General features: G+C 38.1%; 1 protein-coding gene across 5 annotated transcripts in view; it reads left to right on the top strand.

Annotated features, from left to right (window-relative positions):
* Window positions 1-15,356, top strand: part of GRM1 (glutamate metabotropic receptor 1) — a 421,316-nt gene that overhangs the window by 376,579 nt on the left and 29,381 nt on the right. For all 5 annotated transcript variants that reach the window (XM_019425034.2, XM_019425035.2, XM_053904400.1 and 2 more), the window contains exon 8: window positions 5,010-5,940. In XM_019425034.2, the coding sequence (XP_019280579.1) occupies window positions 5,010-5,940 (931 nt within the window). The remainder of the gene's footprint in view (window positions 1-5,009; window positions 5,941-15,356) is intronic.

Here is a 15,356-nt window from a genome sequence, read left to right as displayed (position 1 = left end):
CTAAACACACGTGGGGATTGGAGAACTCTTCTTTTTAAGCCTCAAAACAGGACCAAAAAAGTCTATTACATATCATATCACTTGTATGGACAATATGGATATTACAGCTAAGTCTCTCAAAGAATCAAAGCTAATGCTTCTCAAATTTAAGATGTCTAAAAAAAATAAGAGAAGAAGGAAAGAAGAAAAAGGAGGAGAAAACATGTTTAAGAAGCTGGTTCAAAATATAAACATTCAGTCCCAATCCTCAAGTGATTCTGTTTTGGGGGGATTCTGGATTGACCTTGAAAGGTCTGGTTTCCCCATAGGAAAAAGAACCTAGGACCTTCACAAGAAATAAAGCAACCACGGTAGAGTTGTAGGTACATTGTTTTGGCATGTTGTTGACAAAATGCTACTGTTTCAGCACAGAATACTTATATCTCCTTCTAGCATAAGCATATTTTTCTTCACTTGTGTCCACTACACTGTGTAGAATAGGCTTAGTTTATAGCTAGGTTTGGAATGATTCTGTGATTACTTGTGCAGATGCCTGAGTACTGGTTTTTCACTCTCGGCTACATTAAGGGGACTGATATTTATCATACACAGTTTAGAGAGTGAAGCTCCACTTGGTGACAACCAAAACCAGTTTGTTTACCAATGGATTTCAGCTGACATATTAGACAGACAGACTTGGCTGTATGACTTAAAGATCATAAAAAGACTTCACTGGGGACTTCTGCCTTGAGCTCTCATTTCAAAGGTGAAGTGTACCCTTGTGGGAGTAAGGATCTTAGAGGGCTTGCACCTGGATCTCCCTTTGCCCCTTGGCGCTTACCTGCACTGTCTTTCTCTTAGTATATTACACCTTTTGCCCTTAAGTAAAAACATTATATAAGTATGTTCTGTGAATCTTCTCAGTCCTTTCAAGCATCTGAACTTGTGCAATCTTTGCATATAAAAATAGTATCATTATTGGAAAAGTTAATGTAACATACCTACCAATAGCTTGATATAATTGAATTATTGTGTTAATGATTTTTTAGTAAAGCGTAGGGTCTGGCAAATACTTATTACCAGTAAGGAGATCATTAAAGACAAACTCAGATTTGAATAGCTTCAAATCAGTGAAGAAGAAAAGTATGAATAAGAAAGAGTATGCAAAGGAAAGTATGATATATGTAAGAATCTTCTTCAGATGATCTTGCACAGAAGACCATTGTGTAGTCATCAGCTTCCTATAAGCTTCTTCAATTAACGGTCAATTTCCATGTGCCTTCAACTTCTGGAGACTCTCTGAAGAACCTCAGATTAAATCACTAAGGGGTGTAAACTTCAACAATATTAAGGTTCCTTTTTCATTTGTCTAGGAGTTGGAAATGAGGACAGAATTGCACAGTTTAAATTCATGAATAAGTGTTCCAATGAAAAGGTTCCCATATCACTAGATTGGTCAGTGGGAACACATTAACTAAGACCACAGAATCTAATATTTTAGCCTTTGTAAGTATTGTGGCTTTTCAACAGAATGCTTCAACGCACCAGCAAAATAAATACACTATTTAAGCTAGTACCTATTCATAAACCATGGAAGGAGAAAACTATACAATTCCTTTGGAGTAACTCAAAAGTTCTCCTGCAATTGTTTCAGTCAATGCCTCCACCTTTACAATTTGTCCTAATTAATTTAATTACAAATGAAGCATGAACTGGCCACATCTGCCATCCTGGAAATGTTTTCCCAATAGTATTTAATTTTATAGCAAATTTGTCCCTACTGAAATGAATTATTTCATTTATTCCATCAGGATTTTATCCAATGCCTGGTAGATATTTTATCTGGTACGATCAAACAGCCATTCTGGTTTTGTCAGTTATTTATCTTCATGAATCTTACAACATAATAATTGAATTTCTGGAATTTTTATTTAAGAACTTCTTTTCTGGCCACATTTTGTGATCTATAATTGAATACTTGAACTTCATAGATTTGTTACTAGTAATAAATTTGTTGTTTTATATGAAACTTTTCTGTTAGGATTTTTAGTCAGAGCAGTCTGCTTAGCATGATAATCTCTAAAATATTTCTATTGTATTTCTAAAGTGTTTTCATAGTATCCATAACTTTTGCAGTACCTTTTTTACTGTGAGCCTTTGACGATGAGCAATGGTTCTTTGATATATGCTCTGCTGTTGAGTTAATATGTCTAGATCATGGTGTATCATTTTCATGTTTACACAAAAAAAGAAGAGTTATGATAATCTAGGTACATATGATAATCTGTATTTTTTGGGGCTCTGTCAACAATCCAGCTTCCTATTTCTGTGAAGTCTTTTGTCCTTTTGCAACTAAAGGTATTCCTTGCCTAATTTTTTTAAATTATAGATAATATAGGTATTTTCATGAGTAGAGCAGCTATGATCTGATCATATATAGGGAACCATAGTACATCTTGTCTAGAAGTAAATCCTAGATTAAATATGTGGGTTTTATGTCACAGAGAATAATGTATCCTTCCAATAATAATCTCAAAATACTAGTTGTTAGTTGTGGGTCCAGGCATAGGATTGTTAAATGTTTTCACCATTCCTGTGGTTTTATTAAACCAATATATCTGATGTTCTATTAATAGCGAGATTATGGGGGGACATAAAGACACCTATATCAATAAGAAAGACATATCGCTTCCCTTGGGAGCTCAGAGGAAGGACAAGGAGTTTTTGGGTGCCTGTGTTTCCCATGGGATTAAGTCACTGGACAGACTTTAGGTAGATGTCCTTCTGAATTTTAGCTAATGTGGGACATTGGTTCTTTTAATCACATATCCGTTTGAAGTATCTATAGGCTTCCTTCTCTACAGTTTCACAAATCATACAGAATAGAGGCTCTTTTAGTTGTTTTACCTAAAGATCCATAACTATATTGATTTCTAGCTTATTTACTTTTTAAATCTATCTGGAAATGTCCAGTCACATATTGGGTATTTTCCAAGTTGATAATTTTACATTTTCTTCTGTTTGATTCCCCCAATTCAGGACTAAGCCCGTTTATAAAATGAGAAGATATAGTCTTTCTTGTCAGGTGTTGAGTCTACCCCAGAATTGTTTGAAGATGTCATAAAGTCTATCTTTATCTTTATTTAGTTTATACTTCTGCATCTTTGTTGAAAGAAAGGCTTTCAAAATTGCCTTATGTAATGCATTTTCTATTTCTATTTTTTAAACTTTACACCACTAGGTTATTTAAATCTTCTCTTTTCTAAATGGCTGCTTTTAAACATTTTCCTCCATGAGGCTAACAATTAGTTGAATTAACTCATATATATCTGTAGTGTAGGACAGTAAGCGTCTAATAAAAATCCTGAATTCTGCAGAAAATATTATGCCTATATCCCTGAAGTTTAGGAAAATCATTAATTATAGCTCTTAATTTGGCTCTAGACCAGGGTTTTAATTCAACGTCCATAGATCTGACTTGTGTTCTACAAATTTAAAATGTGGTATTCTTTTTCTGATGAAAGCGCTGAGGACAGACTAGCTCATTTACAAAACCAGGTAAAGTTGCATAGAAAAAGGGATGGAATGAGGGCTAGCTTTCAGAAGGTTACAAACGCTTTGACAAAGACTACATTGGAATTTAAATTGTATTTAGCAAGCTCAGTATGCCAATCAAAAGAGTGGAGTATTAACTATTCAGTATTTTATCTCCTAATTTGTCCCCAGCCCCTTTTACGTATTGTAATTCATTGGATGTGTCATCTCAAAAGTTCCCCATAATAGTCATTGTTATTCTAAATTATCTATCTAATCATTTTCTAAAGTTTATCAAGGAAATGAGAAGATTTGGGATTAAAAATGTGACTTTTTAGAGAAAGCAGACGTTCTCCAGGAAGATGCTTAAACTCTGGCATAGACAGGCCCCTGATTCACGAGAGTGCCCCCTCCCCCTCTCCCCAGCTATGATCAGAGTGTGTGCTTGTGAATGGCTGGCACTTGTTTGTTGCAATGAGTCTGTTCCTTCTTGGGTGATTATCAGACGCACAGGTTGACACTGACTGAAGGCTTGCAGAAACCATGTCCTTGAGGGGAGCTGCAGTTGATTGAACAGGAGTAGAACAGGTTCTGGTGGCCTCTGCTCCCATGGCTGCAGAACAAGGAGTGTTTTCTTAAAGTTGTGGGCGTATTTTTTATTCTCACAATTTGGGAATACTGGCCCAAACTAAACACGAAGTTTAGTGAAGGGGTCGTCTCCAGGACCTGACAAATTTCTTTCTCTCTGCAAAATACAAAACAGACTTTATTCTCCATCTGAGGAAAAAGATAAGCCAGGTATTGAGGAACACAGTGCTGTCTCTCCTTTCAAGAGATGTGTGATGGGAGATTCCATTCTTCCTTGGTACCTCTAGTAGAGGCTGATAACTCAAAGGCCCTCAGATGCCACAGATGGGTTATACATAATTCAAGAGGTGAGACAAAGTGAGTAATATGTAATAAATGGGAGAATGCAGATTCTTCTAAAGAATTCAAATAAAATTTATGTTTAAAACACTCTGCTGGTCAAGATAGTTCTTGTCTGTGAGCTGGACTTACCTCTGGACAGTTATGTGAAAATAAACACGTTGTTAATTTATTGCTTACTAGCTTATTCTATTACATTATTACCATTTAACCTTCCCTGGAAACACAGTTTAGCTTCCTTCTTTTTCTTTCTTTTTCTGAAAGTGTAGAACGAAGTTCCACCCACGGAGTGGCATCCATTTATAAAGCTGGTGTTGGGAGAAAAGATTATTTTTATAGGCTCAAACGTGTCACATTAGGCTTATGACGAGATCAGGTTTGAGAACATGATTGTCCAGACAAGCCAATAATGTATATTTACTTCTGTAATAGTGAGACATGTTCACACGTAATTGAAATAACGCGAATTGCGGAAGATGTGAACAGAGCTGTGCTTTCTGTAGCTGGTAAGCGATGCTATTATTGATCAGCAGAAATCTTGGATTTTAAAGCTATTTTTCTCGTTACAGGCTGTGAACCTATTCCTGTGCGCTATCTTGAGTGGAGCAACATAGAATCCATCATAGCCATCGCCTTTTCCTGCCTGGGCATACTTGTCACCTTATTTGTTACTCTTATCTTTGTGCTGTACCGGGACACACCAGTTGTCAAATCCTCCAGTCGCGAGCTCTGCTACATTATCCTAGCTGGCATCTTCCTCGGTTACGTGTGCCCTTTTACTCTCATTGCCAAACCCACCACCACATCCTGCTACCTCCAGCGCCTTCTGGTTGGCCTCTCCTCTGCCATGTGCTACTCTGCGTTAGTGACCAAAACCAACCGAATTGCACGCATCCTAGCTGGCAGCAAAAAGAAGATCTGCACCCGGAAGCCCAGGTTCATGAGTGCCTGGGCCCAGGTGATCATCGCCTCAATTCTGATTAGCGTGCAGCTAACCCTGGTGGTAACCCTGATCATCATGGAACCCCCCATGCCCATTCTGTCCTACCCAAGTATCAAGGAAGTCTACCTTATCTGCAATACCAGCAACCTGGGTGTGGTGGCCCCTCTGGGCTACAACGGACTCCTCATCATGAGCTGTACCTATTATGCCTTCAAGACCCGCAATGTGCCCGCCAACTTCAATGAGGCCAAATATATTGCCTTCACCATGTACACCACCTGCATCATCTGGCTGGCTTTTGTGCCCATTTACTTTGGGAGCAACTACAAGATCATCACCACCTGCTTTGCAGTGAGCCTCAGTGTAACGGTGGCCCTGGGGTGCATGTTCACTCCCAAGATGTACATCATTATTGCCAAGCCCGAGAGGAATGTCCGCAGTGCCTTCACCACCTCTGACGTAGTCCGCATGCATGTTGGTGATGGCAAGCTGCCCTGCCGCTCCAACACGTTCCTCAACATTTTCCGAAGAAAGAAACCAGGTGCAGGGAATGCCAAGTGAGTTATCTGACCCGGCTTTGCCTCCCTCTCTGTCTTTTCTCTTTTCTTCCATTTGAGTAAATCGCGTTCTTCCATTTCCCCAACGGTTTTCATTTCCTTTCTTAATCTTTTCTCTTTCCTCCCCCCCCCCACCCCCCGCCCAAATGTCATACTCTTCTGCAGTAGGAAATGCTAAAGGTCTTCTTCGTTTTCATTCCTTTGAAAAAGCCAGGAGCATGAAACAACAACCAGCTGAACATACCCTTATTCTTACCTAGAATCTTCAGCTTCTGTTCTGCCAATAATTGTTTCCTTTCACGCGGGTCCTCCCCTGTATGGAGCATCAGCACATCTCTGGGGTCTGGGTTTGAGATGCACATTCTAGTTCCAATTTTTAGTTTAGAATATGACTGAATAAAGTTTCTGATTTATTTTTATCACGCTGGAGTCTCACCCTTACTAACCTGGGTTGGAGAGGAAGGAAATGAAGCCCCTGTGGAAACTTGACTGTTTCAAAATTTGAGTGCAACTAGCAGCAAGTCTTTCCTGAGAGAAGTTTCCTTAAGCAACCCTCCTACCATGCCCCTCTTACTTATTGAGCATGGATGTATAATAAAGATGTTCCATAATGGTACATGAGAATCGAGCTACCTCTACTGCAAGCTCAAGATCAGAATGGTTTGTTTCTGAGCCATAAAGCACCAAAAGAAATAAAAAAAAAAAAACAGATAAAGGTGAGGAGCTCCAAACTGACATGGATGCTTGAAGTTCTAAAGGTACTTGACCCATCCCAAACCTCCTCTATTTTCCTCATTAGCAGTGTTAATTTTTCTGTTTGAAACAATCCTTTAAAAGTGAGGAATTTTAATACAAATAATTGTAACATATACATGGTTTTATAACCCGAACAAGTCAGAAGACAAGGGGAATAGGTGTTATTTCCCCCCACTTTGTAAGGGAGGGAACTCAGCCACTGTGAAATTCTGTGACTCCTAAGTGTAATTCTGTTTAGTTAGCTGTCCTTTGTCTAGGTCTTAACTTGCATGAAATTTCTCATCTTAACACATGTCAAAAAATTGACGTGCCTCTGTGTTTTGTAACTTTACTTGTCAAGCAGTGCCAGGGGCATCTTTTACAGAAATCCTGTAATTGGTTTGAGGATCGGGTGAAGGAGTCTATAGGAAAATATATTTTTTAATCCATAGAATTACTATTATTTCAAATAATAAATAATAATTTTCCAGCATTAAGGATTAAGGTCATAGTGCATGCCTAATTGTTGCCGTATCAATTTCAAGTTCTGAATAAGATACTGGTCATAAAAGTCGCTTAGTCATTTTTTTCCCTTGCCAGGCGTTTCACGCTCGCCAGCACCCCCTCAGGAGTAGGCCCCTAGCAGGGACTCATCAGAAAGCGTGAAGGCAAACCAACAGTGCCATGAAATGAGAAAAGAATAATAGGCCATAGCCACAGAATCCAGATGTAAAATGGCGCATAACAATTTTCATTAAGAGGGAAAAAGTGAGAAGAAACGCAAATGAGAAGGGAGAAAACGCTCTTTAAGCTGGAATGTTTGTAGACACTAAAAGATTTCCTTGATTGCGTCTCAAATGGTCTTGTGAGGGTTCCATTTGACCACCTACCTTTATGCACGTCCACGTTTCTGACTTTTCTGACTTTATTATGGTTCTTCAGAAACTTTCATATGATTTTTGGTCATAGTCATTTCTGAAAGCTGTTCTAGCCATTAAATGAAAGGAGAGACCTATGTGATCAAGACATCTTGTGTTGCTACCCAGGGATATGCGTTTTTGAAAGCTCTCCCAGTGTTTTTATGTCCCCTTGTACACAGAATTCTATAAGCGCCTGTCCAAGAGCAGTGACTAATGAATAGTATATAGTGCTTGCTGCTGGGATAAGCTGATGTTACTTTAACAATGCTTAGCAATTCTCTGGCAACCAGGCATTGTTGTACATTCAGATCATCCTCTCATACCCGGAACCTCTTTCCTTATAAGCTAAGAATATTCCCTTCACTACTATGAATTTAGAAAAAAAAAATGTATTTGGGATCCTGCTTTTAAGAGAGAAATCAGCTTGTTCTAAATTGTATTGGTTTTCTCAGAAGTGCCGTTTTACTAGTAAATTGCTTATCTATTAGCTATAATTTATCAAGTTCTATCGGATTATGATGGTAGGAAATATGCTTCTAATTAATAACATGCAGCTTTTTTAGTACAATCTATAGCTTCTGAAGGATGTACCACACAGCTGAGCTGATGCACAGAAAGTATTTGAGGCTAAACTTCTACCGATCACAGCCATTTATGCACTCGTTTTCTCATTTTTTCTTCTACGGCTTCTCTTGTAACTCTCTATGAGACTGTAATTTTAAATTAATAATATCAGTGCCTACATTTTTACCTTTTTAAATGTTATTTTATGTTTTTCTGGTTTGTCTCCAAACTTACAAAAACCACAACAATCTAATATTTTTCTACAGCAACTAAAATCTAGCAGAGTTGTGCCAACTGGAGCAAGGGGCTGAAAACTCTGGAGAGCACATCACCCAATGAGTTTATTACCATTCTGGATGTGTAATTCCTACATTTATGGTGCGCTGAGGGTGTTCAGCAGTCTGCATATGTAGCTATAAACACAGAACAGCTGCTGTAATGAAGAGCTTCCAACTGATCTATCTGTTTGAATATTATTCTGAGGAGTTGCAAGTCTGACTACATCCTCCTAAGAGGCTGTTTCTGAGATGCTTGGGAGGGATGACGTCGTGGGTCTGTTTTTGCAAAGTTTTCTGCAGTTTTTAAATTCGATTCACAGCTAAGCATCTGACACAACCAAAGGTCTGGGCACTTGCTTTGCATTTTCTGAAAAGTAATTTAGGAGGAGTGTAACCAAAAAATTGGGTGTTTGGGTTACTTACAGTCAGATGTCCGATTAAGCATAATCCTACCCTAGAAGGTGGATGGAGTAGTATATTGCCTTTGAAATCTCTAATTCTTTAGCTGTTAATTTAATGTATTTGAATAGGAAAATATTCAGGCTTAACCTAAATAAACCTAGTGGTAAAATGCACTATCTTGGCAATACAAATTCTTAGACTTTAATAATTAAGTAAATTTTTAGATACAAATTACTTATCACTTCCTTTTACACAAAATGAGTTAACATTATATAACTGAACAATTAAAACATTATGTGAATGACATGCTTCTTTTAAAAACTAGGGTATTAATGACGTCAAACTATTATTTCTAGATATTTTCTGTGTAAATGACCTCACTGAATGCCACTCTGATGGCATAGGAAGCTGAAATGTGCCAGTACACTCCTATGGCCTTTTGCATGCAAAACTAAAAGCAATTACAATCACAGAAACACATTACATTGATTCAAGGAAGTAATTTTAAAGTGCAGGTTCCTAAATAAATAGAATATTATTATGTTCCTGTGATTGTGTCCTAAGCATTTGAGTGCAAAAGCTAAGTGAAATACCAAATAGAAAGACGCTCCGAGGAAATTTTCCTCTTGGTCTGCTAGGAACATTTTTTTGTCTGTAAGCAGAGGTCACTAAGCCTGCAGCATTCGTGACTGTGCCCTGCGGATGCCTTTTAATTTGACTTTCTTCTTTTGATTATTAAAGGAAATATGAGAGGGAACCAACGGACATCACAATCAAATAGAAATAACCTGTTTTCTTTCATAGAAAGAACTCAATCATTACTCTAATAAGCTTATGAATGAAAAAATATGTCATTTTGAAATCATTTTTCTCATAAGCATACAACAAATGGCTTTAAAACTATATTGTAAAATAAGATGAAAGTATTGTAATTCTTCCCTTGCTTTTAGAGTAAATATCTGAAGATTTTATCTAAGTACTTGTCATAGAATTTTACTACTTGATAGTAACATTCATGGAGAATCTACTGTTTGTTCATTCACTTATTCAATCAGCCATTGTTTCAGCACTGAGCTTAAAAGCACATGGGTACTTGATGTGGCATCAGATCGTATTCAGGATAAAAAAAGATATAAGAGGCAGGCAGTGATTGTACCAATCTTGCAATATAGTCAGGAAGACACCCAAAAATATAACTAAATATCTGGGGCTAGGTGCCACAATACCACAATACAATAATTTGAGTGTCAGAGAAGAAAGAGATTAGGTTCAGCTAAGGGAACAGTATCTCTTAATAAAAGTGACCTTTGAATGTGACCCGAAAGGATGTTTTTCAACATAAAGTGAAACTTCACAGACGTGAATGGACTTTCAGGCTACACCATGGAATCTGGTATGAGTGAGTTACATGGAGAGGTGTAGTGGTGGGTGAATTTGTAACACAGAAAGAGGACAGACTGTAGATAATGGTCAATGTTCTAAGAAGAAGCTCAGGTATTTGTTATATAAACTGCAAAGTGCATTAAAGATTTTTGTGATCTTTTATGGTCATGTGTAAGCTTCATGGGAAGAGACTGACTATCAAAAGGGTAGTTAATAGAGTGCTACAATAATCCAAATGACAGGTTAAAAATGAAAGTTATAAAATAGAACAGTGGAGTGAAAGTCAAACCTCAGGTACGAATAGGAAAAAGTTTTCTGAGCTTGATTCATTAGAGTTGGGTTATTGGTTTGGAAAGAGGAAGGAAAAAATAAAAACTAGACTACAACTCTCATGATTTGAGCCTGTGTGACTAGAAAAATGAAGCTACCATGATGGTGGAATACAGATGTAGAACTGGGGAGATGTGAATGAGTTGAGTTTCAAACTTATCAATTGAAAATGCAGTGAAGGCATCCAAATAGAGTCAGCCATGAGTTGTTTAGAAATTTAAGTCAGGAACTCAAGAGAAAGTCTGAGTCAGAGCTCTAGATTTGAAGTGGCCAAAAGAGTGACGATGACATAAGAAAAGAAGAAAGTAGGAGGAAGAACATTAGGGGACACTTGCACTTGAGAGATAAGATAATTGAAGAAAACCTGAAGGCAACATAAACAAAAGGCAATAAACAAAAAAATGGTGGGAAGCAGGAGGACTGCAGTATCCTGGAAACCAAGGAGGAGACTGTGTCTTAGCTCAGGTTGCCATAGTAAAATCCCACAGACTGGGTGCTTAAACAACAGACATTTATTTTCTCACAGTTCTGGAGGCCAGAATTCCAAGATCAGAATGCCAACATGGTTGATTTCTGGTGAGATCTCTCATCTTGGGTTGCAGATGGCTGCCTTCTAGCTGTGTGCCCACATAACTTCTTCTCTGTGCAAGCATGGAGAGAGGGAGAGAGAGGGAGAGAGACCTATCTGGTCTCGCTTCTTATAAGAGCACCAGTCCCAGAGGAGGACCCCACTCTTAGAACTTCATGTAACCCTAATTACCTCCCCAAAGCACCATCTTCTAATGACATCACATGGGGACTTGAACTTACAAACTTGGGAACAACATTCAGTGCACAACAGACTGTTTCAAGAAGACTGAGCTTGGGATCCTTGGGATCCCCAAGGATGGAGACTCTATGGTTATCCTTGAGTAGCTTCAGTGATATGGGTAGAATTTCTGTTGCAATAAGTTGAGTTTGGGCATTAAAGGAATTTAAATTCTAGCTAATATTTAAGGAGGCTAGGAGTGACATAATAAAAAAGAAATTTAAGCTTGTTTGTATTATCTAAGAAAGGAGCCAACAGAGAAAGAAAATGGAAGATATAACAGAGAGATCATGTGGTTCATGCTAAGCCACCTGACTCAGAACTGTGCCATTACAATACAGCCCTTTGTCATCTATTGACAGCTCTGTGACCAATGAAGCATCAACTCTGAAGAACATGTGGATTGCAGTTGATGCTAGTTCTCACTTAGCTACATGTTATGTTGCTTGATACTAAAAAGAAAGATGAAAAACATCAGGCTGGGAACTTCTAGGACTTTTAATTAAAATCCACAGATATAACCCTTATTACTGATTTTATCAGACTTCTGGACTTAAAATATTGAGTGTAGGACTTGAGGAGGGACGTACAAAGGAAAGTCTGGAAAGTAACTACTGGGGGAGGTAGAGGATTCGCAGCTCATAAGTACAAGTTGTTTGGAGAAGGACGAAGGTTGTTGTGTATCCAGACTCAGCTGGAGCTGAAACAGGTCCCTTTATTCAGCTGTGATTGAAAGGAGCTAGAAATCCTTGGATCTCTCCCTGACAGCCAGTCATAGTGCCTGAGCCTGCCAGCATGAGCACATTTTGTTTGGGGTAAAAACTTATGCCCCTTAAAAAGTAAGCCAAAATGTCATCACTTCCTGAAAGAAGTCACCTGGAAGCACAGTAGCCATAATTTAGAATGGAAGTAGGTAAGTCAGCATGTCACATGTGGAGAAGTTGTGCCGCTGTGAGGGACCACCTGCAGAAATCACAGGCTTAAGTGTGGGGAGGGGTACACGACAAGACAAAGGGTGGATGGACACAACTTGTCCCCCTTGAGGTGCAGCAAAATTACGGCCACCGCTGTTTTCTTGTTTGTTCTGTCTTGTTGATAATATACTTATTTTTCAAATAATACAAAAATCGCTACTTTTACTACTCATATTTTATGTTTTCAACTTCTATACTGAGACCATAAAGTGCAGACTATCTGACAGCTTCAAAGAGGACATAATTCCTTTTGAATATAGATCACCATTTGTATTTCTTTCACATTCAAATTCACTTGCATGACTGACACATATTCAAGTTCCCAAACTTATTATTTTATCCTCATATGTAAACAGTATGTAGTTTCTAAACTGAATTCAGAATATTCTATATGAATATACATAATGGCCCAAGAGAGGTCCATATAAGACAATTGTGCAAAGAAACTAAGGCAGGGAAAGCTCAGGGCCACTTTTATAAGAGAAAGAGATGGAACTAAAAGCATTGGTGTTTGGGTACAATCATTTATTTTCATCATTCTAATAGCTGTTTATGTCTAGCTGTTTACATACCTCAACAATGTACGTATTCATTCATGCACTCAATAAAATGAATAAGGCATGTAGACTGCCCTCAAGAAGTTCATGGTTTATTGGTATAACATGCCATTATAATAAAATTAGGTAAGGGGAATAATAGGAACGGTGATTCAGGTGGATGGGTAAATTTAGAGTCAGAAGTTTTATCGAGTGTAGATCTGTTTTTTGTTTGTGTTTGTTTGTTTGTTTGTTTGCAAGGCCCCACTCTATATAACAGTCACCTGTTAACTGAAAGAGATTGCCAGAAGACATACTGGAGACCCACAGGCTAAACCTGACCATGGGTGTTCTCAGATCATTAGAGATCAGATCATCTCAGAACAGAGCATAACGGCTCATTAATTAGAACCCTTGAGCTGCAAGTTATAGAAGCCAGCTTAAGCTAGCCTAAGCAAATTTATTTTCCATTTATATAAAATAAATAGGAAAATTGGTGCAAAGAGCATGGTACAGTGCCTAGCATATAGCAAAATCTCAATAGTTGTTAGCTAGTGACATTGGAATTATGGAGGTAGGGGAGGACGTATGGGAGTTTAACATAAAACTCTGAATTACACTATCATGGAAAGAGAGTTCTGAAAACTGGCTGCATGCATCATCATTATCATCAGCTCATGATATCTATGCTGTGCAGCATGGAGGAGCGTGTATCTGCTGAAAGTGGAGACATGCACGTGTTACTCAGTGTGAGATGAGTGTGGGAAAAGACATCCCGTTTGACATGGTTTGGCAACCTGTCCATGCTTGGCCACAGCTAAAGAAAGATGAGGTCATTTGCATTCCATCTGTGAGTGTCCAATGTAATGTGTTACCTACTCGAAAGCGAAGCAGATCATGTAAGCAACATGTTTGTAAAGCTAGTTCAAGAGCAAAACGTTAACAGCTTGCAGAATGAAGAACAGAACAAGAAAGTACCAGTGGATTTGTAAGCTTCAGATCATGAGAACAGAGGCTTAGACTCCTTAATTAGAACTCTCTGGCTGCAAGTTACAGAAGCCAACTGAAGCTAGCCTAAGCAAAAGAGCTGGGCTATTTAACAGAAAGAATGTAAGGAATACTTTCAGTATCTCATGGTAACAAGATTTAGAATGCTTCTGGGTCACATAGGGGATTTGGCTCCTGAGGAGAAAGGTCTCAGCCTCACCTCTTGTCTCCCTCCCTGCCCCCTTCCTTTTCTCCTCGTAGATATGCTTTTTCCACATCGTGGGTCCTCATGGTCAGTCCAAGGACAACCATCCCAGTGCTCCTGAGTTGCTGTGTTAGAGATCCAGCTACCCAAAGAGACTACTTCAGTTCTCTCTACCTATGTGGCTTACATAACACAGAAACTGATTGGCTATGTCTGGTTCATGGGTCTATCGCAGCTTAAGGAAGTAAGGACAGTGTGTGGAGTCACAGGGTATAAAACCGTCTTCCAAAAGTGCATCATTCCTGTCCCCCATGGGCAGGATCAGGGAGGCAGTTTGCAAAAAGGGGATACGATTGTGAGAAGTGTCTATACCAGAGTAATCCCATCTCCATCTCAAACCCTATCCTTTCTTCCTTGACCTCTGAATAAGTAATTTCTAAGTGCCAGGATTTTATATTTAAAAATGTTGAGCAAAAGACAAAACCTATACGTGGCTAGCCAGCCAGACAAAAAATCCATCACCTATCTATGCAAAATGTGAGTGATTCTTTCAAATTTCAGTAGGTATGCCAATGGAAGGGAAAGAAAATGCCTTAGCTCTGACACAGCATTTATTATAAAGGTATGCGGTATAGAATCAATAAATTTAAAAAATAAACCTGTATTTGCTACTTTTATAAAGGATCTTGGCTATAAAATTCTTCTCAGTTGCTTGAAAATGAACAAAGAGGAGGGGAAAGATGTTCTGTTTTGTTAAAGGGAAATAGATGATTAGGACATTGTCTTGTGAATGAATTAAAATACACCATAAATTACAGGCCAACAATAAAATATTATTTATTATTAACACTGGTTAATAGAATATAAAGAGAAAATAAGCATATATTTTAATCAAGTTAATCCAAATATATTATTATAATTTGATTTTGTTTCAAAAGGGTAAAGGAAACCTATAATTTAAGGCAACTTAACAATACCTTCTATACAGATTTTCTTCAAGATAAATGAGGGGTCCACTGCTAACAAAATTAGGCCAAGTCCCTAGTGATGCTGCTAAATATATTGAAAAACGACCACTTGAAAGAAATCAATAAGAAATATTTTCCTTTCTGTGATTTTCCAGCTATAAAAATATATAGTGTTACTTTGCTTCTAGTAAATTTTCTCAAACACTGTGGGAATTAGTATCACTTTCCACTTTGCACTGCTTATGTTACTTGGCTTGGATGGGTTCGGGATGGGGAGCGGGAAGGTGTTAACAAAGGAAAACAAAGACATACATGATCACAGTAAA

Source organism: Panthera pardus, unplaced genomic scaffold, assembly GCF_024362965.1.
Source record: "Panthera pardus isolate Hobbes unplaced genomic scaffold, ASM2436296v1 HiC_scaffold_17, whole genome shotgun sequence".
Taxonomy (NCBI): Eukaryota; Metazoa; Chordata; class Mammalia; order Carnivora; family Felidae; genus Panthera; species Panthera pardus.
The sequence above is the reverse complement of the archived record's forward strand: the minus strand, read 5'-3'. Positions and strand labels throughout refer to the sequence as shown.